Source organism: Siniperca chuatsi, linkage group LG4, assembly GCF_020085105.1.
Source record: "Siniperca chuatsi isolate FFG_IHB_CAS linkage group LG4, ASM2008510v1, whole genome shotgun sequence".
In the NCBI taxonomy this organism is placed as follows: Eukaryota; Metazoa; Chordata; class Actinopteri; order Centrarchiformes; family Sinipercidae; genus Siniperca; species Siniperca chuatsi.
In genome coordinates, this window is record NC_058045.1 from 5,686,143 (window position 1) to 5,713,039 (window position 26,897).

General features: G+C 41.0%; 2 protein-coding genes across 3 annotated transcripts in view; one reads left to right on the forward strand and one right to left on the reverse strand.

The window, feature by feature from the left end:
* LOC122875268 (cyclin-dependent kinase inhibitor 1C-like) lies at nt 1-2,206 on the reverse strand. Its single transcript, XM_044194224.1, has 3 exons — nt 1,464-2,206; nt 1,199-1,316; nt 1-734 (listed from the first exon to the last, which is right to left on the reverse strand). Exons 1-2 carry the CDS (start codon nt 1,993-1,995, stop codon nt 1,201-1,203), a joined length of 648 nt encoding a protein of 215 aa, XP_044050159.1. The 5' UTR covers nt 1,996-2,206; the 3' UTR covers nt 1-734; nt 1,199-1,200.
* A 6,401-nt stretch (nt 2,207-8,607) lies between these two features.
* ptdss2 (phosphatidylserine synthase 2) overlaps nt 8,608-26,897 on the forward strand; it is a 28,780-nt gene continuing 10,490 nt past the window's right edge. Inside the window, exons 1-8 of one of the 2 annotated variants that reach the window (XM_044191790.1) lie at nt 8,608-8,860; nt 9,766-10,117; nt 15,735-15,836; nt 19,981-20,063; nt 23,159-23,226; nt 24,560-24,694; nt 26,038-26,088; nt 26,657-26,770. In XM_044191790.1, coding sequence (XP_044047725.1) covers nt 9,885-10,117; nt 15,735-15,836; nt 19,981-20,063; nt 23,159-23,226; nt 24,560-24,694; nt 26,038-26,088; nt 26,657-26,770 — 786 coding nt within the window. In that variant the 5' untranslated portion in view covers nt 8,608-8,860; nt 9,766-9,884. Of the gene's footprint in view, nt 8,861-8,945; nt 9,221-9,765; nt 10,118-15,734; nt 15,837-19,980; nt 20,064-23,158; nt 23,227-24,559; nt 24,695-26,037; nt 26,089-26,656; nt 26,771-26,897 lie in introns of those variants that run through there. The other variant, XM_044191789.1, reaches the window with a different exon arrangement.

The following is a 26,897-nucleotide window of genomic DNA, read 5'->3' on the forward strand; positions in this document are numbered from 1 at the left end:
TGAAGTTGAAGTGAAAAATATTTTATTCTCATCTTTTGCAAGACACAGCCTAATTAGGGCACTTGTATAAAAACACATAAAACGGCTCAGAAACACAAAGAAACCTTTTTTTTTTTTTCAAGTGTGGACTATACGGGCAAGCTACATGATTGCAAAATATCACAATACAAAACGGAAATAATAAAAATAAAATTAAAATAAAATATGCCCTTTGGCTAAATCAACAAGGCATTTAACAAATATAAAGAAACATAAATAAATTATAAGTTAGAATAGTCTTAAAAATATAAATTTACAGAAACAGAACAGAAATAAACATTTATAAGCTATTGTCTCTATAAAGCTGTACACTCCTGGCCAGTGTAGACAATTATTTTAAAGTAATTTAGGATTGCACAGATGTTAAAACATTTAACACTGTCGAGTGGCTGTATGCAAAAGCAACAATGGATGCTACATTTGTACTGGATAAGTCATTCGGCGAAATGTTCTCTCTTTCCACCCCTTCCACCCCCACCCCCACCCCAAACCGTTCAGTCCTGAGAGTCTGGTCCGGTGTTCAGGCTGCGCTCCGCCGGGGCCCGCCGGGGCCCGCCGGGGCGCACCGAGCCGCAGCAGCCGGCCTGTCGGGCTTCTTTCTCCCACACCGTCCCCCGTTTTCTCTTCTTTAAGTAGCAGGGAGAAACGTCGTCCCCTTGATCCTCAAAATGCGCAAACAAATAGTGCAAGCCCACCTGAGGAAGGAATAAAAACACGCTAAGTTTCAGGAGTAACAGTCGATCCGGAGAAAGACGCGAGTCAGCTTTCTGAGGAAACAGGAGACGTAACCTCAGCAGCGGGCGTCACCCTTTACTCTGGCCTTTTCCCGCCACATCGTGACGCACATCCCCCCTCCCCCACTGGTGTTACTACAGCCACTAAACTACTATCACTACTACTGCGATTTCCCCGCTGCACCCTCTCCCCCACCCCTCCCAGAGGGGACTGCCTGCGCTTTCTGGCTAACGTAAGCCTGTACTATTAACAAACAAATCAGAAAGAAATAGCCAGAATGCAGCCGCCAGGCTTAACACTTAATACTTCTTAATAATTAACAGTTTGATCATTTGAGGTGACATATTAGAACAGTCATATTAGACTAGATGTTTAAAGGTTTGAACAGTTAACGCGATACAGAAAATACGATAAATCTTCATACCTTCAACGAATCCTCTTCCGCGGAGTTTGCTCCAACGGGATTGGAGATTTGGAGTGATGGCAAGCGCTCATATCGCTAGATTTTCTCTCAGCAGCCCTCTTTCGTTTCACGAAGAAGTCTGTGGGAACGGAGAAAACCGTTAAGACACACACACATCCACTTGAGCTGAAATTACGCACGGAAGAGAGCGGCAGACACGGGAATAATCCGGATACAGGGCGCACACAGCCCGACCATCATGAGATTTAAAACATCTTATATTTACCTGTGATGTGTGTGTTGTTGTCAGTGGTGGCCGTCCTCTTGCGCCTAACACATGGGACCTGTCTGTGAGGCGGCTTCCCTGAGTTGAGCTTGTCTGTGCGGTTCTCCTGGTTGACCTCCGCCGGGGAGGGAGTGCTGCTGCTCTCGGGCAAAGCCAAGCGCTCCAGTACATCCATAAGAGGGCTCTCCAGGAGAGCAGAGTCCGAGGTCGGCATCTGCTTGACGGGCGTCGCAGGCACCCTGGTCCTGTCGTTCTGTACAGAGTCCTGATAAAACACCGGGGTCTTATCCATGGGCACCTCTTCCCACTTGTAATCCCCGTCCAGCGGGGTGTTGGCCTCGAAATTAAAGTTCCATCTCTGCTGGTCCCGCTCGGAAATCTCCCGCATCTTGGTTTTCATCTCCCGGCTCAGTTCGTCGTGATCCACTGGTCCGAAGAGGTTGCGGCAGACGCTCGTGCGTCTGTGGAGAGGGAAGGTCCTCCTGGCCACCAGCCTCTCCATCGCGCTGCTCGATAACTGGACGTTGGACATCTCCAAAATGTTTCCTAAAAAAAGCCCCCCAAAAAAGTAAAGATGCCCGATTTGGCTGATCGATCCCTGAGAGAGTATCAGGTGGTGTTGTTGTTGTTGTTGTGCCTTGAGAGTGTGTGTGAGTGTGTTTCTTTCTCCTCGCTCGCCCGTCTCCCTCCACCACACAGTTCTGTTTAAATGTACCTTCGTCTGGAGATGTGGAGTATATACGCTCCCAACAACTCGTCAGCCAGAACAGCCACCTCGGGCGACTTTCTCATTGGTTGCCTTAAGTACAACCCTCTCCAAAAACACGCACAACCCCCACCCTAATTTTCCCATCGGCCCCTGGTGCCCATTTGGCTGTGCTCCGAGCAAAGCGCAGCGTTTTGATTTTTTTTTTTTTCTCTCGGAGTGTCAAACACTCTTAATAACACTGAGGTACACCTTCGGTGTCAGCGTCAAATTGTTGGAGCTGCACTTTTAGGTCGCCTTTGGGTGCTTACACAAGCAGCTGATGGTTGTGCATCCATCACCGGACGCGACTTTCGTTTGCTCCTTGAGGAGGAAGGAGGAGCTGCCGTGTTGTGCGCCCGATAACGGACTGACAGGGGATCGATCGCCTTGTGTTTTATGAAAGCACTAAACTGTTGTTTATGCTTTTATGATTTAAATACAGGTAGAAACAGACAGGAAGCGCATCTCGCTGGTTTAATTCTCTGTCCGATGTCTGACCCCTTAACGTTACACCACACACAGTGCCTGCGCTCTCCTGGCCCGACACACACACACACACACACACACACACACACACACACACACCCTTCTCCTCTCACAACAACAACACGAACTGCTCGGGTCACATCGCATCTTCGCTCAGCCGCCTGCGCTGAGAGAGCAAAGCGAACCACAGTAAGGGAAGGCACGGTCAGACATACAAATAGTGTCAAGCCCATCAGAGCAGTTTTCAGCTCTAATAAACAAAGCAAGACACCTTTTCAGCAGAATTGTTCTTAAGATGAAACGTCTTTTTGTTTTCTCTTTCTAACTGATTACACCCTTTTATGCTGTAAGGAGATTACTGTAATCCAGTTTAGTAGCGAATTACAACTTTTGAACACTGACAAACAGATAAAATGACTGCAGTGGGAAAAGGTCATATTCACTTCACAGTAAAAAAATAAATAAAAAAGTATCAGTATCGCACTCGATTAACAAGAATGGAAGAGTAAAGCATAGATCACTGATGTGGGTGTGCGCGCGTGGAGGCTTGGAGGCTAATACTGAGTTGATAGGTATCCTAGGTTATTGAGTATTGGTGATCATCATTATTTAGGGTGTACATTCAGTTTATTGTGGGGCGACATACTACAGCTTAAAAACAGAACAACACCGTTAATGACGTTGCGTGCACCGGGCCTGCAGAGTCTCCAGTCTGCCAGTCTGCTGTCCTCGGATCCAAACAGTCAGGAGACACAGACGCCGCCTTTGCAGCGGAGAATAGGTTAACAGCGACCCCCAGTGGTTGAGAACTGGTACTGCAGCACGAGCTTGTTAAACGTGTAAATGCAGCAAAATAATATGCCGTAAACCCCCAAAATGAAACATTGTTAAACGTTTAACAGTAAAGTCCTTACTGCAGACATTTGTGTTATGTCTGTTAGAAAGGCTATATATTGATCCAGATCTGGAATATCAGGAAACTGCATATGCATTTTAATTTATGCACGCTGGTCAATAAAGTTTTATTGCATCTTATCTTGTCTTACATTTCAGTGTGCAAATGGAGTCATTCATTTGGAATAGGCATAAACAAGTTTTTAGTTGTAAGCTACTATTATTCAAGAACTTCAAGAAATTCATTGACACCGTTACCCTGAGAAAGAGCGAGCAGCTCAGTAGTACACTGTCTGTCTACTCTCTCGCAAGTTTCTCAAAGTGAAAAACTTTGACATTCGTGTGACACCGTGATGTCATGTGAGCTTCACCTGGGTTGCTGAGGCACATTTGACATGTGGGTGTGTATAGAGTTGCAGGGGGTGTCAGGATGGCATTGTAAGTAGCAGCCTGTCTGAATGATTCATGTGTTCCACCAAAGGTCAGGTGCTCTCTGAAAGTGGTGTCCCTTCACCAGGTGACGTTCTGTCCCTCGGGTTGGACATGTGATTCAGCTATAGTGATGCTATAAATTAATCTACATAGACATGCATATCATACCATCAGGTGGTAGGCAGCACCGGAACACACACAATAGGACTAATATTATAGGCAATCAATAATGAAAAAAGAAAAAGGTTTCCTAATTTTGCTAAATATTAAACACATTCACTGCAACAAAATAATGGATGAGGACTGACAAGACATTATTAGGCTATTTGGTTATAAAACCTCTGGGTGCTCATCTGATGTGATTTATTTTATGTCTTTCAAATAAATGTAAAGCATTTTCTCTTTATTGTTGTGGTTCTTTTGATGATAAAAATGACAAGATCAAATTGTCAGTCTCTTAAGTTGAGCTATGATTGATGCCACACCTACCTGATGATCACTGTCATCATTTTAGCTCGGATTATAAACATGAAACACAAACCTTCCCTTTCCCTGATGAAGGCTCCATGTGTTGTTTGTTGGCTCCCTCTAGTGGTGAAAGGTACTTACTAAAATGTGACCTTTTTTATTTGCCTAATTTAAAGCAGTATATCTTGGCAGAGAAAGCCAATTGTATCTCATCAATTATTAAATGAAGTCTTCACTTTTACCTTATGAATATTCCATGTAACCATGATGATTAACACAACTTCAGTTCATCAGTCTTGATCGTTGGTGTGTTTTTGTTCTGATATAAAACTATCCCTGAACAGAAAATTATCTTACTTGTCACCTCTTATTACTCACTTTCAAACTGGCCACTGATTTAATTTGAGAAGTTGGAGAAAGACGTCTGCTCCTCAGGCGTACTTTCAAACAGATGTTATCAGCTAATGTTGTAAAGGCCGTGAAAAAGCAAAGAGAAAGTCTGTATTCGTTATTTTTCAAAGGGATCGGAGCAGCAGGTACGCTCAGTCAACCAGTGTGATGCCCTTCGACCTGTTTCTCTCTGACAAATGCAGCAGTATGATTATTTTATCTTTAAGCACACACACACACACACACACACACACACCTCCACTGGCTTAACTTGCTATTTGACAGAATATCCCGATGGCTAAATACCCAGGCGCTCCAGACTCAAAGACCCAAACCAGGTTTGGTTTTTGGTGATGTGTGAGAGCCTCTGAATGCGCTGCAGCTTCTGTCAAACTGTCAAATCACTGCAAGACCTTCACTCAAGAAAAAGTTTGTGTGTAAAGTCAAATTAAATTAAAATGAAACTTTTTGTTGAAGCTCAACAGTGGGGCTTTTTTGGATTGAAATGTACTTCTTTTTATTCAATTTGACGTTTTATTTCCAATAATTTTGTATATACAGTTTATAAGATAGTAAAAAATCAGAATGCACATTATCCTCTGTTAGACGCTACAAAAAAGACCAAACAGAAAAGTGTGATCTTTAGTTGAAGTATGATGCCATTTAACTTACTAAACTACTTATGAATTACATGTTTTTGTCTTCTGTTAAACACATTGCCATCTTTAAGAGAAGTGTTTGGCTGCCGTGGTCAGAAGTGGGTTTTTATTTATTTATTTTTACTTGCAAAGGATTTAACTGAAAGGCCATTTTGAGGGTGTTGCGATAGCCCCACCCGCACCTAGACCACTCATCTGAACAAACTCATCCTTTTGATGTTACAGAGGGGCTGCAGGCATCACCACAGGGCCCTTTAGAAAGAGGATAAATGGTCATTTGATCCCGCACCCACATGAGACACCTATAAAACCGTTCTCTCAGCATGCTGCATTAAAGTTGGCTATTGTATGACACACCCGTCCAAAGTGATTTCCTGGATGAGTTAGCCACTGTTTCCTACCTAATGATCCACTCCACCGAATAATGTATGTGTAGCTGTAAGCTCATCAGACCTTTCAGAAACAGATCTCTAACACTTTTAACTTATGCAAACACACAATTGTTTCCTTGTGTCTACCTGTTGGATGGAACTTCAGTTGTGGAGAGAGCAGAAACAGAAAGAAAACGGATGAATTTACACTCTAAGCTCAGTTAGCCCTGCAGCTATTTCTGTGTACCCTCTTTGATTTTTATTAAATCATGCTCTAGTCTGGGTGTGTTGATAATGACACTTTTAGGCTTTGTGGACGTCTATGGTTTTATTTTTTAAACCTTGATGCTTTGCAGATGGCAGCTGTTATCGCCATTGCTTTTATTTACTATAGTTATTTTTTCTCAATACAAATAGAACGGAAAAAGCCTCTTCCAAAAGATATCGTTATATCACCAAAAAAAAAAAAAAAAAAACCCAATATGAAATTACCACAACAAATGATGTTCTTTTTGTAGGAAAAAAACACTCAAGAATGTTATAAAGTCAATTATACTTTCTAATGAAAAAATGTAAAAACACCTTTATTCACTGCTAGTCCATTCAACAGTTAGAAATCAATCATCCAACATCCAACAGGGTGATGTTTCAACCAAAACGTGCGCTGAACTGCAGTGACCTGTGTCCAGTGCTTTAAAAACTGAAAAAACAGAATTGCTCGTTCAGTTGGTAAAAATAGCTCCTGGAATGTTTTCACAATTCTGTTGCAGAAGCAAAGACCTAAATTGAAAGCACTGAGCTCTGAGAGAGATTGCCAATATATTAAAAGAATATTCTTTGTTTAGAAACATGTCTTCAAAGGAGCAGCATCACTCAAGGGTTTTTGTTTTTGAATGCTAATTGTTTTATAAGCCATGCAGTCAAACATTATAGTTTAGACAAATAAGCCTCGGGCTACTCCTGCCATTCATTTACCCATGCAATAACAAAACCTCTGTCCTTGCAGTTTATGACCTAGAGTGGCCGTTATGGTTCTCAGACCTCAGTGTGCTTCAGCCTGCAGAGATTGTTGCCTTTGGCAATCATTTCACACACACACACACACACACACACACACACACACACACACACACGTAAATTCAACTCTTATATAACTAAAAGTATTTTGAATAATGGTTCGCTTCAGAGTGTAAAATTATGGATGTATTAAGTAAATAAATGTAACTACTGCCATGCTGTTGAATTCACAATCAAGGACATCTTTGAATGCAAAAAATACTTTTGCAGTAACTACCAACAGGCCCCAGATAAATGTAGTGGAGTATAAAGTAGCCTACAACAATTTCCACTGAGATGCAGTTCAGTAAAAGTCTTGCAAAATGAAAATACCTCTTTACCTCTTGCCTGAAGTCCCTAATTCTGGTTACATAAGAGAGAGACAACGGGTGGTTTTGCCATGTGTTGTCAGCTGAGGGATTTTCCCAGATGGAAACTGAAGTCTCGAGGAGAATCTTCTGAATGGATCTTTGACAGGCCAGACTTGGTGATGCAGTCTAAGCAAAGGTTATAATTGCCCTACAGTGACTGCTTGGAAAGCTCTTAAAAGCTTTTCTCACATTTGTTGAACTGCAGAAAGCGGCTGTATACCTTGAAGTTTTCTGATTGTTCCATCTGTGGACACATCAAGCTGTTGAACCGTTGGGTGAGTTTACATCACACTGGCTGGCAGAAATGAGATCTTCTGCATCTTACATTAAAAATAAGTCTTTGAATTTCAAGATTTTTTAAGTAAATAAATGATGTAACTATAGTGCTATAAACATGATGCTTCAAGAAAGAAAAATACCCTTTGTAAAGGGTGTTATAATATGTAACTAATAGCTTTATTAATGGTCAATAAATCATTTCATACTTTATAGATCAGTAATAATACCTTAAAGGTCCAGTGTGCAGGATTTAGTGGCATCTAGCGGTCTTCTTTGCAGATTGCAACTATTTAAGAGACTACGGTGGCCGCGAAACTCGCAAATAATGCGAACGGCCCTATCTAAAGCCAATATCTGATTTGTCCGTTCTGGGCTACTGTAGAAACATGGCGGTACAACATGGCGACCCCCGTGGAAGGGGACCCGCTCAGACTCGATGGATTGTTTACAAAGACTTGATGGCTTGAAAGTGAAAAAGCTTTTTTTTTTTTTAAAGGCATAGCCTACCAAACAAGATAAAAACCAGCAAAAACAGGGGCTCTTTGCAACCTGGCAACGCAAAAGTCACTTTTATCAATGCTTATTACTGATCTATAAAGTAATTGCAAATAATGTAACAATCATAAATAAAGACAATTTATAAATCTTTTGTAAAAAGTTGTTATAATTATTGAGCAAATCCTTGCATTGTCATGCCCATCCTGCACTGTGACTTTTTTCTACAGCAAAATTGTGAAGGTGTGATAACCAACTAGTTAATCAACTAACTAATGCAACTAGTTAGCCTATCATAATCATGTATTACAAATAATGTGTTTTTGATTTATTTACTTGTGTTTTTAAATAGTTTGTTATTGTAAGAATTCACCGGAGAAATGATTGCTCTTATTCTTTCTTTTTATCTTTTTAATTTAATTAGTTTTTTTTTTGTTTTTTTTACCGATTTCTTTATCATGGCTAATGACGTCTGAGGCGTAAGTTGAACGGAAGTGACGACATACAAATGTCCCAAAACATGTTGTAAGGATACGGTTTTTGATAGCGTGTTTTTTGCAGTTTAGCCCATTCGACGGCACGCTGTGGTTGAATTACTTGTAAATAACCTATTGCTACTGTGGGATTTCAAAACTTTAACATTAACTCAGCAACTGTTACAAACAAAACGCATAAACGGATGATCCTCAGCTAAACCCGCCAGATAGGTGAAGCTGCCGACGTAACACAATTGCGGAAAAGAGCAGAAGTAAGACTTCCGAGTTCAAGATTATGATTTCAAAATAAAAACATTTAGATGTGTGACTATAGGAATATATTTTATTGTGAAGAGAACAGACCAGATACGGTATTGCTGCCGCTGTTAGCAGACACCATGCCCATGTGATGTGTCTGGAGAGTAGCTTGCACGGTCTATGGACTGGAGCGGTTTGTCTTTTTGTTGCTGCAGCAGAGTCAGTCTCCAGGCAGAGTGTGACAGAGTTTACAGCTAAATACCTTTTCTTTCTACTAACAAAACGGATTTTAAGCGTCTGTACTGATGTAGCGTTAGCAGCTCCTGAACTCACCCGGACTCCAGTCAGTAACGTTAATCCCATAGATTCAACTGGTAAGTAAGTTAATGTTATCTTAAATTTAACGGAAACACCATGCCGAATAGCTAACGTAAAGACAATTTCTAACTCATACATGGCAAAACACTGTCTCGACTAATGATGGTTTTATGTCGGTTAATTGTTAACACGCTTGTCAGTTAACTTAGCCTTGTTAGCAAGGTCAAATAGTCAAAAAATAGCTAACGCAGTTAGCCAAGCTGTCTGACATCAAGGACTCGTCGCAGTGCAGCTACTGAGATTTGTTTACCATCTGATAGCCATCAATTATATACCCGTACATGTCAGAAAGTGGTCGCCATTGCTGACACATGACAGTCTTGCCCCCCTCGTTTTTGTAGAAATGCTTTGATATAAGTAGGTGATGTCAGAGAAGAAATCATAGCTACACATATATAACTATACACGTCCTTAACTGCACTCTGCCGTGCTGGGTGGTGCTCAGCAGTCAGCAGTCGAAACGGGTGCAGGACGTGATTTTCAGGTTATTCTCCCCCCCGAGTATCGTGTTAGTAACGTTCATTTCCTCCGACCACCCTAGGATGCTGACAGTCACTTGGGTGGGGCTGACGCGGATGACAGTGCACGGGAGCAGAGCCCGGAGATAAACCAAACCGCACAGGATCAGTTTAAAGTACCGAGCGGTTGGTCGGTAAAGATATGACCAAGCCCGAGTCGAAGAAAAGCAGTGTGGCCGCGATCAACGCTACCGGCAAGTGCGCCACAGCCGCATCCGCTGCCGAGCAGCTCAAGAACGGCTCGGTCGAGCCGGGCTGTCCGGATCAGAGCTCACAGATCCAAGCCAGTGTGATGAAGCAGACCTCCAGGGAGAGCCTGCACCGGAGAAACACGGAGTGCGAGGTCTATGACGACGGGACCAACACCTTTTTCTGGTGAGTGCGTTCTGGCAATGTCAACAATACAAATGTCAAATACCGAACGCTGCAGCATCTGAAGTGATGGTGTTGTTTTGATCAGTCACTACATGAAAATACTTCTTGCAGAAAAAGACACGTGTTTGGTGACAACAGGGTGTGTTATAGGTTTCAAGGTGAGCTGAAAGACAGGCCCAAATGACCTCCATAATAACAAATACCGCGACATTGTTCCAAATTTTTTAAATATACAGTGATTTTAAATATTAAGTCTGAGGTCAAGCTGAAATGTGTTTTGGGGAAATTGTTCAAATGCAAAATGATGTTAAGGAATTACCAAGGCTTATTCCACAAGGTGTCAGTTTTAAAGGCGTTCTGCTAATGTTTGCCGGGCTGTCATGGATGCTTGCATTGCACATCCAAGCTGAGAGCTTGTTGTTGACAAGCCAATAGCCAATATCCCAGCCTGCACCATCAGCAGAAAGAGATCCACGGCAGACTTGACAGATATTCTGTCCATGCGGTAAACTGGAGGACGGAGTTCTGTATGCACCCACTGACACAAATGTGCGCGCACGGACAGTGCGTTTTGACATGTGCAGGATGCAGGTGTTGTGATGTAAGGGCGTGAGGCGAGTCTGGAAAGGTGACGTTCTGTTCTGCAGCCTTCTTTAATGTATAGCTACGATGGCCCTTCAACCTGTCGCTCCAGGGATATTTAAGCCTGACTAAATGTATGTGTGTCTAATCTCTGCTTTGTGTGTAAAGCAAGGGCCAGAAAGAATTTGCTAAGCTATCCAATATCTTTGGCAGCAGAGGAGACTTCCCCTCCCAGAGAGAAACCTTAATGAGAATTTCTCATTACTGTGTACTTGACATTAACAGGAGCTGAGATGCTAAGATACTTTACTCTATTCAAGTTATTCAAATAGACCAGCATCCTTAAATCACGATGTTACGATGGTAGAGGACTCAGTGGTCGATGGATGATGGCATCGTTCATCGGCCCAACGCTAAGGGCCATCACATTTCTATCAATTATCAGAATCAGAATCAGAAATACATTATTGATCCCTGAGGGGAAACTCTTTTGTTCCAGCAGCTCACCTGTATGTCAGTGCACACAGGAATAGAAGTACTAGCAAAAAATATAATAAACTATAATATAGGTCAGAAAATAAATTAAGTACCAAGTGGGTATAAGTATAAAATAAAATAAGTGTGAAGTACAAAGTGGGTTTACCGGTTGATGATAATAATACGGTATAAGCTAATAGTGCATGAACTGTCAAGTTAAGTGTAGCTTATTAAGATTATAATGAGATGGAGGATATTGCGCAGCAGTAACAGAGGTATGAGTAATATCAATATCATTACATAGGGAATTATAAAGTAAAATATTGCACAGGAGTATTAACACAGAATATTGCACAATTATGTCAAGTATTGCAGTGATATTAATGATCAATGTCCAGTTTAGTGACTTAGGGTCATACAGACTGACACTTAGAGGGAGGAGTTAAAGAGTTTGATGGCCACAGGCAGGAATGACTTCCTGTGGCGCTCTGTGGTGCATTTTGGGGGGATGAGTCTTTCGCTGAAGGTGCTCCTTTGTTAGACCAGCACGTGATGGAGCGGGTGGGAGACGCTGTCCAAGATGGCATGTAGTTTAGCCAGCATCCTCCTCTCTGACACCACCGCCAGAGAGTCCAGCTCCACCCCCACAATGTCACTGGCCTTACGGATCAGTTTGTTGAGCCTGTTAATGTCCGCTACCCTCAGCCTGCTGCCCCAGCATGCAACAGCATACAGGACAGCACTGGCCACCACAGACTCATAAAACATAGAGCTACAGCAACAGGGAGCATGCAGGCTGGCACATGCACACTTCCCAGGATAGGATAGGATAGACTAAATACTAGAAACACCGCTTAGTTTATGCAGTATAATTCAACAGCACTACAGCCTCCAAAATGACCATAAAGTCAAATCAACACTAAACTGTTTCAACACATACTGAACATTGTAATCCTCATGAAGGTAGGGTTTAATGCAGTGTTGTTTTATTATACTACATTTACTTTAGCTTGGTGTACCTAATAAATGGGCAACTAACAAAATGCAATACGAAGATGTAGTATCGACACATTATAATGAGCTTCACGGAGGCAAGCTCAGTTTGATCACAACATAACCAGCTCTGGTTATTACTGCTTGTGATTTATGGGATTTTTGCCTCACAGTGGTTAGTTAGCACTCCCAGTTGGTTATAATGGAGAACTGATAATGAAGAATGGCTTCATAGCTGTTTCGCTTGTGGTCAGCTTGGAAACCTGTGGCCATCGGGAATCATGTGGCATCCTGGATATTTCTGGGCAAATATTGCACGTATAAACACATTGAAAACAAAAAGAAGGAACAAAATACATGTCACTGAAAATTAGTCCTTCCTTTCATAAGTCATCAGAAATTTACATTCATTACATCGCATTACATTTATTTAGCTGTTAATAGCCGTTAACATTCAACAGTTAATATTTTTTTATATGCTGACCACTACGTCAAATTAAACCATGCGGGACAATTTTTTTAGAGCTGACTTGTGATAACAGCGAAGAAATTGGGTATAACGCAAACCACACACCAGCATTGAAAGAGAGGAAGTGGCAGTTAAGAAGTTGCTTGTAGTGGATTTCTGATCAGGGAGTCAGTACAGAAGCACATTGGCTGTGTTGTGGAAGTTTCCCAAGTGTTACAGAGATATACCAAAGAGCTGCCTGTTGATGGTGGCAGCTTCCTCTGGTTGTTAAGGAGGGGTAACCCATGAGGTATGCAACCTGCCTTATTAGTTGGGAAAGTGTTTTTTTTTTTTGTTGAGAAAAGAGGAATAGCTTGGATAGACTTTATATAGAACTCAGCCTGATGAAGCAAAATTTTGTGCTTGCACACCACTTAGATTTTTCCCTGAATAGCATTGCTGCCCACACAGTTCTAAGGTACTTCTGAGAGTGCTTTGTGCATTTTGACTACTGAAAATGTCAAGTTCTGTTTTTAAATGTATTTTAAGGGGAGAACTCTTTACTTGGGGTAGTAACACCAAGAAAATTGAGGAAGATTGAACAGCATTTTTAAAAATGTTATCTAAGTGGCACAAGGCCAGTAAACCTGTGATTTATAACACATTATGATCATGGAAACCAGAGGCTGCTGTGGCCAAATACATGAAACTGACAATTGAGCATGCTGTGTTAAGCATAGTCACAAACTATAATTGTCAAGCCTATTTTAGCCCTGAGTCTAAGGACAACATTAGGCTATGCTCTGATTGCTCATTAGACTCTATTCAACCAGCTTCTTTTATCTGGATGCTCATCCTCAATCTTAGTGGTACATTTTCTTCTAAGCTTAGCTTGCCTCTCAGTTGCAGCAGGCTGGTATTTCCGCTGTGTCTTTTCACTCCTTGTGGTGTTGTGTGGTTGTCAGGCAAGGGAGAAGCCAGGTCCTCCTTTGTGTTTCCTGCCAAACAGGTTGGATAAGACGTTGGAGCAGAGACAAAATGCTCGACACCTGGCGTGCCGTCTCTGTGAATCAGACTCTGAGCCGAAGCGCTGGCAGAGGGGGGGATGTTCTTTAGTTTGATGGATGACAGCAATGGCTTCAATACAAAATAAGCTTTTTAAAGCCATTGCTTTATTGCAATATTAAGGTGTTTTATCTTTTTATTACAAAGTCCCCTGAAGAGGCCATTGTCTGTGTAGCTACAGACTGATATAGTAATGCCTCTGTGCTATTGATCTCGATTGCTGTCCCAAAACTATTAAAAACACACAAAAGAGCCACACCGGGTGACATTTACATTAATGGCAGTAAACATGGACAGTGTAGTTGTTCTGAAACAACATGACTGCACTGTCTATCTCTGGAGAGTAGCTGTGTCAGGCGAATGTCACTTGGCATGCTCTGCGATATTGGTTTTATGTTTATGCATTGCTTTGTTAGTTTGATGAGCTGAGGGGAAAAAAACTACACTTGCTGTGTTTAATGCTCTCTAGTTTGTCCACAAGAGAGCACTGGCAAGTTTATTGTGCAACTGTTAAATGTCTAGCTCAACATGTATTGGTCACATTTCTTAAAAAATATCATTTAAGGAAGGCGTATCAAAAAATGTGTTTGTTATAAAACATCTATTGGCCCATACAGCCTCCTCTCAAATTTAATTAGATTTTGTTAACTCTTAAATATCAGAACTTAATCAGCCTTAAAAAACAGTCATTTGGGCTCTAATCTTAACTTGCTAGATGCTCGCCTAACTCTGTATGCTTAGCAGCCACTAGGTAACTTTGTTGTTTGGTGCTGTATAGTGGAGCAAGACACTGAAGTTCAGCAACAGTTCAGAGGGTTGTCCATCTGCAGCATGTTGCTGAAATTCAAGTGAAATTGCTTTATGTTCCCTAACTGAAGCGCTACTGCTCGCAATACTCATCGGTGCACACTCTTTCATGTCATTGGGTTAATTTAAACTGCTGGCTGCTGTTTATTCACTTCACAGTTCACTTGCAGGTCACTCACTCACAATGCTGTTTATTGTCAGTGTTTTAACTGAGCTTAATGGTGTTTTTGACAGCTGGGGTACCCCGAGCAAACAAATACAACATCGACAATAGGTCAAGCGTTTAAAAGTGCTTAAATCGGCCCTGATCCTGTGGATTACCTTTGGGACTTCCCAAATAATAACAATAAATATGATCAATCTGAGCATCCCAAGTACACAGTAGTATTAAACCTTGAATTGACTCTGCCATTATTCCCACCATACACGCTTTCTCTCCCTATAAATTATAATGCAATTATGTCCTTGTCAGCTTTCCAAAGACCATTCAAGTGCTTAATCTTTTTCCCTCTTTCGAATTGAGAAATCCTGGGGTTATCTATTGCATAGTATTTGTACGTAACATTGTGTAATGTCCTTATGACCGTTATCAGTAAGTGAATAAATAAAACTTTGCCCCTTGAATTGAGATAAATCCCACAGATAGCATGGATGTTCAGGATATCTGAACCACTATAGTGTGTAACTGTCGTACGACAAATGCCAGTGTGTGTGTTCCCTGCTCTCGGTTGATATGAGAGAGCCTGTGGCCAAAATCATGTTCAGCTTGTCTACCAAAGTATACAGATGTTATTAGTTTAACAGGCCAGATACACACTGTCCATAGTAAAATTGATACAAATGCTATTTTGACTTTTATTCCTCCATTTAAGTGAAAGAAAATGTTTTACTGACATTTGACACTAAAATCCATACCCCATTGTGCATTTTTTATTTTGTTTGTTGCACACCCTTTTTGTAGACAGAAACAGAAATCTGTTTCAACTCCTCTGTTTTCTCTCATCTCCACTCCCTTCAGTCTATTTACTTCTGATTATCAGAGGCAAAGATTTTTCAGTCACAAGCACATGAATGTCTAAAAGCTTTGTAAAGACACTTTGTTTATAATCACTAATGTGTTCTCAACTTAAATTACCGTGCATTAATTTTGCTAAACGTTCTCCTTTGGTGGCGTCAGATAGCATCATCTTTACAAATGTTGTTAATATCCCTCTCTCTGTCCCTTCTCTCCTTCTTTCTCTGCAGGCGAGCCCATGCTGTGACAGTGCTGTTCATTCTGACCTGTGCTCTGGTCTATGTTACGCTGTTGGAAGAGACCCCCCAGGACACGGCCTACAACACTAAGAGGTCAGTAGGCTGCACTCTTCGCTTCCTCAGTGTCCTCAAAGCCAAAACCCTACGGGAACCAGGAGGCATGTCTGATGACATGTTTTACTGAGGAGCCAGCGGATTACAGATGATTTGCCTCTTTGTGTGTGAAATTTAAGATAAAAAGGCAGGAGTGTGTGTGTTTGTCAATCTTGTGTGGGTCGTGTCACATTGTCATTTAAAGTCTGATGACTAGGTCACATTAGAAAACCGGCCAATAAGCACACTCGGGTTGTCAAAAGTATGGCTACTTTGATACTTTTTTGATCTCCGTTAATTATACATTCAATAGTACCGAAGCTATAAAAACAAAACAGATCTAAAATCAGATTTTGAACCCAAGGCTGCACAGATGAAACAACAGGGAAGAAAATCATCTGGTCAAAAATATGTGTTCAGTTCTGTGTGCAGGTTGTGTAAAATAAAAAAAAGAATCCTAATTTGTGTGCCTAGGCCTTTTTTTTTCTTTTTGTCACGGTATCGAAAATGGTATGGAGTATCGTTTTTTTATACTAGTATTGTATCAAAGTTTAAAAATCTGGTGTCGTGACAACCTTGAAGCACACAATTTAGCTTGCTTTTAACACCATTTGGCATGAATTTGGCATGAAGCCACACGGCCACAGCAACATGTGTGAGGTGCAGAATTCATCGTTTCAAATTGAATCTTATCCTTTTTCAGTAGCATTCACCTTGAGCCCAGCTGGCCGTCTTTCAAGGACACAACTAGCTAAATGTAGCTTTTCACAGAAAAATAAAACCCTGATGACCGTGAAAAGGAAGAGTATGAACACCAGATCACCATTTGATTAGATTAAGATTTGGCAAGTGGGTTTTATGCCTTACTCTTTCAACACAGAGGAAATATGTAACCCAGTACATTACATTTACTGAACCATAGAGACTTGGACAAATGCAAAATGACTGAGGTGTGATCCAGTTTCCCTTATTAGTGCCCGATCATTGCCGTTGGTGGTACTGGAAGCTTGGAGGTGACTGTACTGACTAGTCTATGTTTGCTGAAAACAGCAGATGAAAAAAAGGCAGCACTCCATAAGTCAAAAACAGCAAAAGAGTCACCTTATGTGTTTATGTTTTGGTGGTTGTGGATAGTTTTGTTTGTGGCAAAATGGATATGAAGAGGAAAGCTCTACTGGTTGGCTTGTAATTCTGCAGAGCAGGGTTTTATTTTTAAAATTATTTTCTTATTATTTTCAGGGACATTGATCAACATCACTGTAAATGTGCCAGTGTTAGACAAAGCCCTCAACTCTCAAAATGGTTTGCAAATGGTTAATTGTGTGTCAAAGTTGACGTAAATCCACTGATTGAAATTAATTGAGTTCGGTCAGAAATTCTGCTATTGTAAATGCTGTTTTGCCAGGATGTTATTGTGGTCTAACATCCTTCTGTGGTAAGGCACCATAAGATTACATCAGCTTGTTCCTAGTTTTGGCATGTTACACTAAGCTCCTGTTTTCAAATGTGAGGCGCTCCCAGTGCTCCTTTTCGCGGTGGTATTGATAACATCTCACTTAACATTTGAACATACGTGAACATTTTTAGATATTCATTTTAGAACAGGCCTGGTTTTTGCTCACTTGACTCGACTTCATCATATTGGTCAGGAGTGACATCTGATTCACACTTGTCTGAGCTCCTCTCTGTTCTACCAACTCCTGCTTTGTTTAATGGCTTATGTGAACTGAAAAGTGTGGAAAAAGTCTTATGATAATGAACTGCTTTCATTTTTTTAAGTTACATTTGCTTCTAAGCAATAGTGGCTGTGTGTGTGGAAGTTTAATTGGAACAGTACAAGGCAGGCTAAGCACAAGTAAGCTGCATAAATGATGTGTGTGTTTGTGACAGAGAGTCAGGGATTGTAAATTGTGTTTTTGTGTATGCTGGTGTTTGTGGGGGATTGTGGGGCGGTTCTTAACAGGATTTGCTGCAGTCAGCGCAGTCCGGTTCGTCGGGATAAAGACCCTAGAGCTTCTTCCTGGCAGCAGAGTACACACACACACACACACACACACACACACACACACACACACACAGTCCCATTTTGAAACATTGTCATTTGGGCTAATCGGTCACTCACTAGTTCACACATACATGTACCCTCACTTACTGACACATAATTGTACTCACATACACTCATTTTCCCACCTACACACACTCGCTTAATCAATCACTCAGTCACACACACTCATGCTCCCACAGTCGTTGGCAAGCACAAGCTGAAATCTCATTGTGTTTCCAGTTGCTAAGCCCCCCCTATCCATTTGTAAGTTCAGAGCAGCGTCCTGGTCTCCTGGTTTTCAGATCTCAACACAGCAGCGATTAAAGGCAACACAACCTGACAGCAGCGGGTTCGGATCGGTCTAATCTCTTAGTAAACACAGAGGGAATTGTAATGAGGAGTAATTGTCCACGGTCAGCTACTGAGACAGGCCTCCAGATTCATATCAAATTATTCCCCATTACGTTCTCCTTCCTGCTCTTTGTACCTATGTTTAGACCACTGACATCACAGATTTTTTTGAACAGTCTGGAATTATTTCAGTCCACGGAAAACATAGACTCAGTATTTGTATATATATAGATGAATCCGGGTTGTAGGCGGAAGTAGACGAGCTGCCATTACTGCGGTGGCACCTCTCACCGGACTTCACCGGAGGATTTCACTTTTCACACAAGAAACCTGTCAAGGCAGATCCTGTAGAACCAGTTGTATGTAGTCATTGAATTCCCTTTAAAATAAATGTCATAATCTACTAAATGAAATTTTGTCCAGTTTGAACAGACGTCTTTTCTGGGCCGTGCCGTAATCAGCTGCTCCAGCAACAAACTGACACTGTGGAAAGAAAAGTAAAAGCCACAAGTCTCTGCTCCATGAACTGAAATGTCCATTATTATGAAATCCTCGTGTTTTGATCGCATGCTGAGCAGCATGCCAACAAAGGACCACTAACAAGAGTGAGCAATCTGCCTACATGGGGAAGATGGTGAACCGCTACCCGCATATCTCCTGCTAGCTTTGTACTTTGTTTCCTGGCTGAAATTCCACTTTTACAGTATCGCGTGTTTCAGATTTTTGATGATACATTCTTTTGATTACAAGGCAAGGAGTCATGGAGTTTGATGATTTAAATCTTAAACTAGCAAGTTATTCCTGCTGGTTTTAATTACAGATGGGGGACAAATATAAAGGAGAGTGGAGAAACATCAACATCAGAGAAGTGGAGAAACATCAAATACAGATGCTTCTGTGCACTGAACGGTTTAGTGAGTTTGAAAATGATGTGAATAAAATGCTACGGCACCTTTACAGTCACCAGATCTCCACCCAGTTTCACACCTATGGAAGACTTTGGACCAACGTGTAAGACAATGCTCTCCACCACCATCTCCATAAGGCCAGATGATATCATATAAACTTAAATATAATAGTGAGGAATGGTGTTTATCCCGTCAATAGAGTTCCACAGACTTGGTAAAGAGCACTGAAGCTGTTCTGGAGGCTCGTGGTGGCCTGACTCCATACTAAGACACTTCATGTTGGTTTTTCCTTTAATTTGTCACCCATTTGTAGGTACGCCAGTACACACTGCTTTCACATCCAGACTGGAGTTAGGACGGAAGTGGTACCTTTTTAATGTTATTTTTTTCCCCAAATTCTGTGTCATAACCAATGTTAGACTAGCGTTTTGAGACTGAATAACTTCCCCGTTCACACAGACCTGTGTGAGGAGGTGACTGTCGACCGCGATTAACTCAAACATCTCTGCCTTCACTGTCAGCGTAAATATGTTTAGTTCCACTGCCACTGCAGTAATGGCGGCGGGGCTTGAGAGCGCAACACATAAATCAGCCCCCGGATTCGTCTGTAGTATAACATGAACTTACGTAGAAAAGGTTTCAGTCGTAGTCATCTGGACACTGTTTTCAGAATCAAGACGTTTCGGCTCCCATCCGGAAGTCATTCTCAATTGTGATGACTCCAGATGACTACGACTGAAACCTTTTCTACGATAGAACACTCCTGGACGAATGAGGGACTACACCGTCTTAACATGAACTTACATTGCATTTTTCTGTGTTTCCACTTGTGGTCCTGTAGGGGGATTGTGGCAAGCATCCTGGTGTTCCTCTGTTTTGGAGTGACACAAGCCAAAGATGGACCCTTCACCAGACCACATCCAGGTAAGAATAGCACATCACAAACTATCTAACGTTTTCTCAACCTGCTTTTCCCAGTTTTATGGCAACATTTAGCTCTTCTTCATGTCATGTATCTCAGTCAAAGCATTGCTGTCCTTTTCAGTTTTTAAAAGCTGACAGAACAGAACATCGTCATCTCGGAAATTTTGTGCAATGCCGGTTACATTTCAAAGAATTTGAGTAGGTCAAGCTTTTGCAGAGCTGTTTTATTCCACTCTGAATCGTATCCAGAAAATGTCAAAGTGACATTTGTTTGCCCTGTTACAAATTTCACATAAGTGAAAAAGCATCAAAAAGCACTTGTTTACGAACTGAGATATTTAAAGTATAGCTTCCATTACAGTAGTTGACAGGAACATTATGCTGTTCATATAGCATGGTATTATCAGGAGAAGCCCAGGTGTTGAGTCTGACTTTTAATGGTGCATTGATTGTGTCTTCATTCCTTTCATCTGTAGAGAGATAAGAGTACCTGAGAGCAGTTACCACTAACTCGATCAGTAGCAACCTTTGAGAATCTCATGTTGGCTTCTAATATGAAATAAGATCCTCTGAGTGCTGGGAATTGATACACACAATAGATAGATTAATGTAATGTCAAAATAAAGGAGACATCTGAGTAAATGAAGACTTCAGTTAAAAGGAGGTGGGGTGTTTTCTGGCATGGGTAAGGTCCAATCAGATCCCTTAGAGAACAAATTAAACACCAACAAGTCCACACTGGGTGAACATCTTCATCACAGGTTGTTGAAGTCTCTCCTGGCTTATAGCAGTAATGTCTAAAGGACTGTAGTGATCAGTGAATAGTTTAAACTTGAAAATGATACACTTCCTTTAACAGGGCATCTCAGCCCAGCTAAACACATAAACTTCTCCCACAGATCAGTGAGCTGCTGTTTAAATGCAGAGCAAGGCCATCCGACCACAAGGACAAAAGATATGTTCCTTATGGTCTTATTTCTGCTTACATAGCTGCCAGGCCACTACCACCTCAATTTATTCATGGCACACTGTACCCATGAGATTTAGGCAAATTTACATTAATTCATTGCAGTAACTAAACACCAACCGTTAAAGACAGTTGGCATTACATGGCAGTATACCATGGCGACAGTGAAGTTTCGATTGTGATTGGCTTGTAGGTGTCAATTTCTAGTAACCAAATAATTTAACCGGGCACCTCTGATGTAGGTGTTTGTTTCCATTTCTATTTTAATGTTGTAGTATTTAAACTGTAGGTAAGGACAGCAACAAGTGGGGCTTAGATGATGAGGTTGGAGCTTGTGTTAGCTGGTGGGTTTGAAGGACAGCTGCAAGGGAAAGGAGAGAGGAAAAGTGATCAAACAACTCGTACACACCCAAGTCATCCACAAACACTGAATTAGAAAGCTGTTCACAAACCTGTAATGACTTCTGTAATGATACATCCTGTGGTTCAGGTAAACACACAAGTTAAACTGTATGGTTCGTGAATGCAGCAGAAACACTGTGGCATTTGGATCTCTCTGTTAATAGTTGATATGAGTGCATCGTTAGCGCTTCTGTACTTTATCATTACTTAAGAGTTTAAGCTTATTGTTACTTGCTTTTGATCAGGGCGTGTGTTTTAAGGTTTCATCAGACTGTTTAGGTGGTGATATATCGTATGTTGAACCATTTTTGGTGTGACTGAGTGCATTAGCTTAACTGTGACACTGGGTACCTTTTTTTTTTTTAAAAAGAAATCCACTGCACACTATGGGATGCTTCTATTTAAACAGTGCAGTTCTTAAAAGTAGTTTGCTATTTAGGTTTTAACCAGGTCATTCATGCAGAAGACTCATCTTGTCTCTCACACAACATGTTTCCCACTAACTCCAGAGGGAAAAGAAGGAAGGAAGGAAGGAAGGAAGGAAGGAAGGAAGATAACAGGGTGTGGAGGTCACATGGAGACAAACACTGAATGTTGTCGGTTGTTGGAGGCGTGAAGTGGCCGGGCAGGAATTCGGGCTGCTGTTGTTGCATTACTTGTGCCTTCTTGCCCCCTCCTTTTGTGGATTGAAAGACAAGGGGGGTTTGTGTGTGTGTGTGTGTGTGTGTGTGTGTATATTGAGTGACTGTGTCATACTCCCTGACCTGTTCAGCAGGCCAAGTAGGTTCAGTTGTTGTTAAGATGAAACTCCACAGGTTTATATCCTGGGAAAAGTCCCAGAGGGACGTTCAGATTTACAACCTGCAACTCCTGGTGGATCAAGTGTCACCGCAAACTGAGTTTATACACATCAACTCACAAGAAATTACAATAACAGTAACAACTGAATTTAATCCCTTTGTGGGACATTTATTACAAGGTGCTGCTATGATAGCTTTAGGCTTTTACCACAGCAACTATTAGTCCTACTACATGAAATCTACTTATGAAACTGAACTTGAATCAAAACCAGATTATCTTTTGCAGTCCCTTTGACTGTAGTACTCAGTTGTTACTGAATTTCACTGTATCCTTGGTAATAGAAAAAAATACACTAAAATTGCAATATTAAAATTGCCAAATCTTAGAATCTTTCGATTTGGCACTAATGCCTGCACCCCTAGCAGCTCATCGTGTCCAGTGGCATGTTTTTTGTGTAAATGCCTTTGACTAAAAGAGCCTTCACCCATTTATTCATTGTATGTTGGTCTGGATATTAAGAGCATCAGTGAAAAAACTGGCCTAAATGTCAAAATCAGAACAGGAACATAGAAGTTAAGACATAACCTAGCACTAAAATTCTTCATGGAGTGTTGAATGAAGGAGGCAGTACAGAAATGGTGTAGTTAGGATTGTCATCAACGTCTGTGTGACTGATACATACTGGTACTCAACACAAACTAGAGCATCACTCAGATTCTGTTCAGACTGTATAACATGTACGTAATCTTTGATCTGCCCCCTTTAAACAACAGAAGCTAAAACTGAAGTCATATTACCTCCCAGATGTCATCCAACATGTTTTCTTTTAATTTTTTGGAAGTGACGCACTGATGTCCAGTGTAACTTGTTGCTACAACTCTCACCATCACTTTCTCTCTCTCTCTCTCTCTCTCTCTCTCTGTAGCTTACTGGCGGTTCTGGCTTTGTGTCACTGTCGTCTACGAGCTGTTCCTCATCTTCATCCTGTTCCAGGTCGGTGTGCTGATGATACTGACTCCTTGATGGGCCGAAACAATCACATTAAAACATTCATTGCAGAAGGGAAATCCATATAGCATTCACATGCACACATAAAGCATGTCAATTACACTTCATGCTTATCTTTCTTGGGTGTTTTACTAGACCATTTTGGTGACTGCGTCACTTGGATTGTGTAGTGTCCACAAACCAAAGCAAAGTAGCTACATCTAGAAAAACCATGTGGTGGAGTACATTAAGGCATCTTAACACCAGTCCTGAACACTGGCCAAAATATAGAATTTTGTTGTTTGAATTCTGCTCCAATCTCTGCTACTTTTTCTGCTGTGATCCTTGAATCCTGGAAGGCTGTTTGCGCTTTCCCAGTTTAATTAAAATATCCATCACTCAGCCAGAGTCAGTGGTGAGTCAGAGTCAGAGTCAGTGGTGGAAAGTCAAACAAGGGGAAGGTGGCTGGCTAGAAGGAGCACATATTGGCACAATGGCGTTCTGGCTCTGGCTAAATCTACTGTCCACTGCAGATGCGCTATCCACAACCTGGATGAGTAACTAGTAGAAATTAGTTTATTAGTATAATATTATAACATTAAATACATAGTATAATGTGAATATAATAGTATAATGTCAGTATTATATAAATCTATTTCTATCTATCTAAATTTTATGTTAGTATATGCATTATAATTTTGTATAATAGTATACTATATAGCCTATCACTAGTAATAATTCCAGTTGGAATACAGCAGTTTAAGCGTCTTTCTCACTCTTGTTTTGTATAATGGGCTGCTCAACCGGGGTTTCTCCCGGTGCTCGCGATGGCCAGTCTGACTATGGGAGGGTCTGAATGATCTTTTCTTTTGAAAAATGAATCGATGAGTTTATTTCATTGTCACCAAAGAGCCAAGCGGCAGAACTTACGGTAGTTACACACACACACACACACACACACACACACACACATACACACACAAGGAAGGCGAGTCCCCACAATGTGACTGTGTAAACAGATTTATGTCCCCACTACATGAGTAATACATTCTCACACAAACACACACCATTTCTTGCTCCCTCTGGTGTTTCACATGATATTGATGATGATTTAAAAAAAACAAAACAAAAACAGGAGGAATATTTGCGCTGGTGCTCCTAGTTATAAAATTTAGTAGCACTGTCTCCAAAAATGATTGCAAAAAGCGACTAAATGGTCGCATTCCGGAGCTCTGACCTTTCGGTTTCAGTAGGGCTCCTTGTCTCCATAAAAACTCCTTTTTCAGGGAGAATAAGTGCTGATAGTTTCTATATTTCTCTTCTAAACCTCGTTATCCAGACGGTGCATGATGGACGACAGTTCATGAAGTACATTGACCCCAAGCTTGGGGTAGCCCTCCCTGAGCGCGACTATGGAGGAAACTGCCTCATGTACGACCCAGGCAACGCAACCGACCCCTTCCACAACATCTGGGTGAGATTTTTTTTTTTTTTTATGTCACCCATGCAGCTGTTTTTTTCAGTTATGAAAGGTTGTATGTGACCCAGATCTCAAATAGAGTGGCAGCCTAAACAAGTCTGTACACAGCCTTCTGCATTACTGTGAAATTAACAGAATCCTCTCTGTCCCTCGTTCATTCACACGCTCATTCTCCATTTGACACTAGTTCTCCCTCCCTGTCTCTTTCTCCTTTGCTTTCTTTCTCACACACACACACACACACACACACACACACACACACACACACACACACACAAACAGACAGTTAGTGTGGCTGTGTGCTGACTGGCTCCAGAGGCTTGCGTCTGGTGCAGATTATAGCCCGTCAGTAGAACCAGGCCTTCTTCCCCCCTGGGGAGGCAGTCTTTTGCCGCCGCCATGACCCAGACCCCATCTCTACTGTTGGCCTGATTTCAATCTCTGAGTGGGTCAAACCACCACATCCCCCACTAAATTATAGCCAGTCTATGTGAATAACCTTTTTAAAATGTAAAATTCAGATATTTAAAAATAAATTTCATTTAAAATAAAACAGATTTGGAGTTGTAGGAGATTTTGGACTTGTAGGTAAAAACAAAAAACTAATATGTGCTAAATTACTAGGCACGAAGAACTGAATACAAATGCTATGTGGTTGAGCTATACTATAAAAACACAGTAGAGAACTGGTTTTGGGTGTATTTTATTTCTGTGCTTTATTATGCCCAGCCAAGTTTTGTCCTGTTTAGTGACCCAGTACTCACTGTGCTCATTTCTGGCTGGTACCAGTGAACTAGATGTGGTACTTTATTAGAACATAGAAAGTTGTAGTTAAGAGTAGGGCTGCCACTAATGAGTATTTTAATTATTGATTAATTGTTTGGTCTATAAAATGTCACATTGTGAAAAATGCCCAGTATAATTTCTCTCTGTATTCATAAATATGTTTTATTTGATCCTCACATTTGAGAAGCTGGAATTGGTTTGGCATTTTGGCATCAAAAAGGACTAAAACGATTAATTCATTATCAAAATTAAGAATGTATCATGGATATGTTTTAGTTTTCTAATGCTTAGTTACATCAGAGACAATACAATATTATGTCATGTTTGTACTTGTACATGTTTGTGTCATCCAGCATTTGACAGTGACATGCAATTAAACTAAACTCAATTTCAAAGCTAAAGTTTAGCTTGATGATGTAACAGTTGTGAAAATGAGCTAAATATTATATGGCGATGGTGTGTTAGGACTAAATATGACATGATAAATAGAAGCTTAACAGCATTTTTTTGTGAAGAGAACTTCCTGTTAAATTAACAGTTTGACTCTACAGGACAAGATGGATGGCTTTGTTCCAGCTCACTTCCTGGGATGGTATATCAAGGTAGGTATGGAGTAGGCTGAGCATAACTGAACACTATACACCTGTGTGCACTAATTGACTGGCTTCAGCTGTTCTGTTACTGTCAAATGATGGTTTAAAGAACGACCTGTCACCAATTCAACTACCCACTCTAAACAAAAAATTGTCAGTTGCTGCTACATGAAAGCAGTTGAGCATGTGACACAAAAATGATAAAAGCCCGTTTGCGTCAGTCAGACCTGTTGACATGCTGGGAATGACAACAATTTCTTAGCCAATGATTACAGGTAACGCACATTTAAATATATGGAACAGCAAGAGATTTTCATAAATCTGACTCACTAAGATTGCAAGCACCTTAATCATTAAGTACCAACTCATATGCTATTAGCATATTGGGATAAAACCTATAATTTATTTCAACTTGTGAGCTGATCATGATTGACAACACTAGTATGCTCTGTGGACATTTGCAGCAATGAAAATTGTTAAGTTTCTTGCTATGGTATCTTGCTGACCTCCTCCCACTCCACACCATTCTCCTCCTCCTACTCCTCACCCTCCCCTTTTGCTCTCCTTTCTTCCTCAGACTCTGATGATTCGGGATTGGTGGATGTGTATGATAATCAGTGTCATGTTTGAGTTCCTGGAATACAGCCTGGAGCACCAGTTACCTAACTTCTCAGAGTGCTGGTGGGACCATGTACGTACAAATATTACCGCTCTTCTCATTTGCTTACCTAAGAATCAACAGGTGCGCCCTCAAAACAAATTAGATTCAAAAAAATGCACAATTTTAAAGGGTCTCAGCATATAAAAGAAGGAAATAT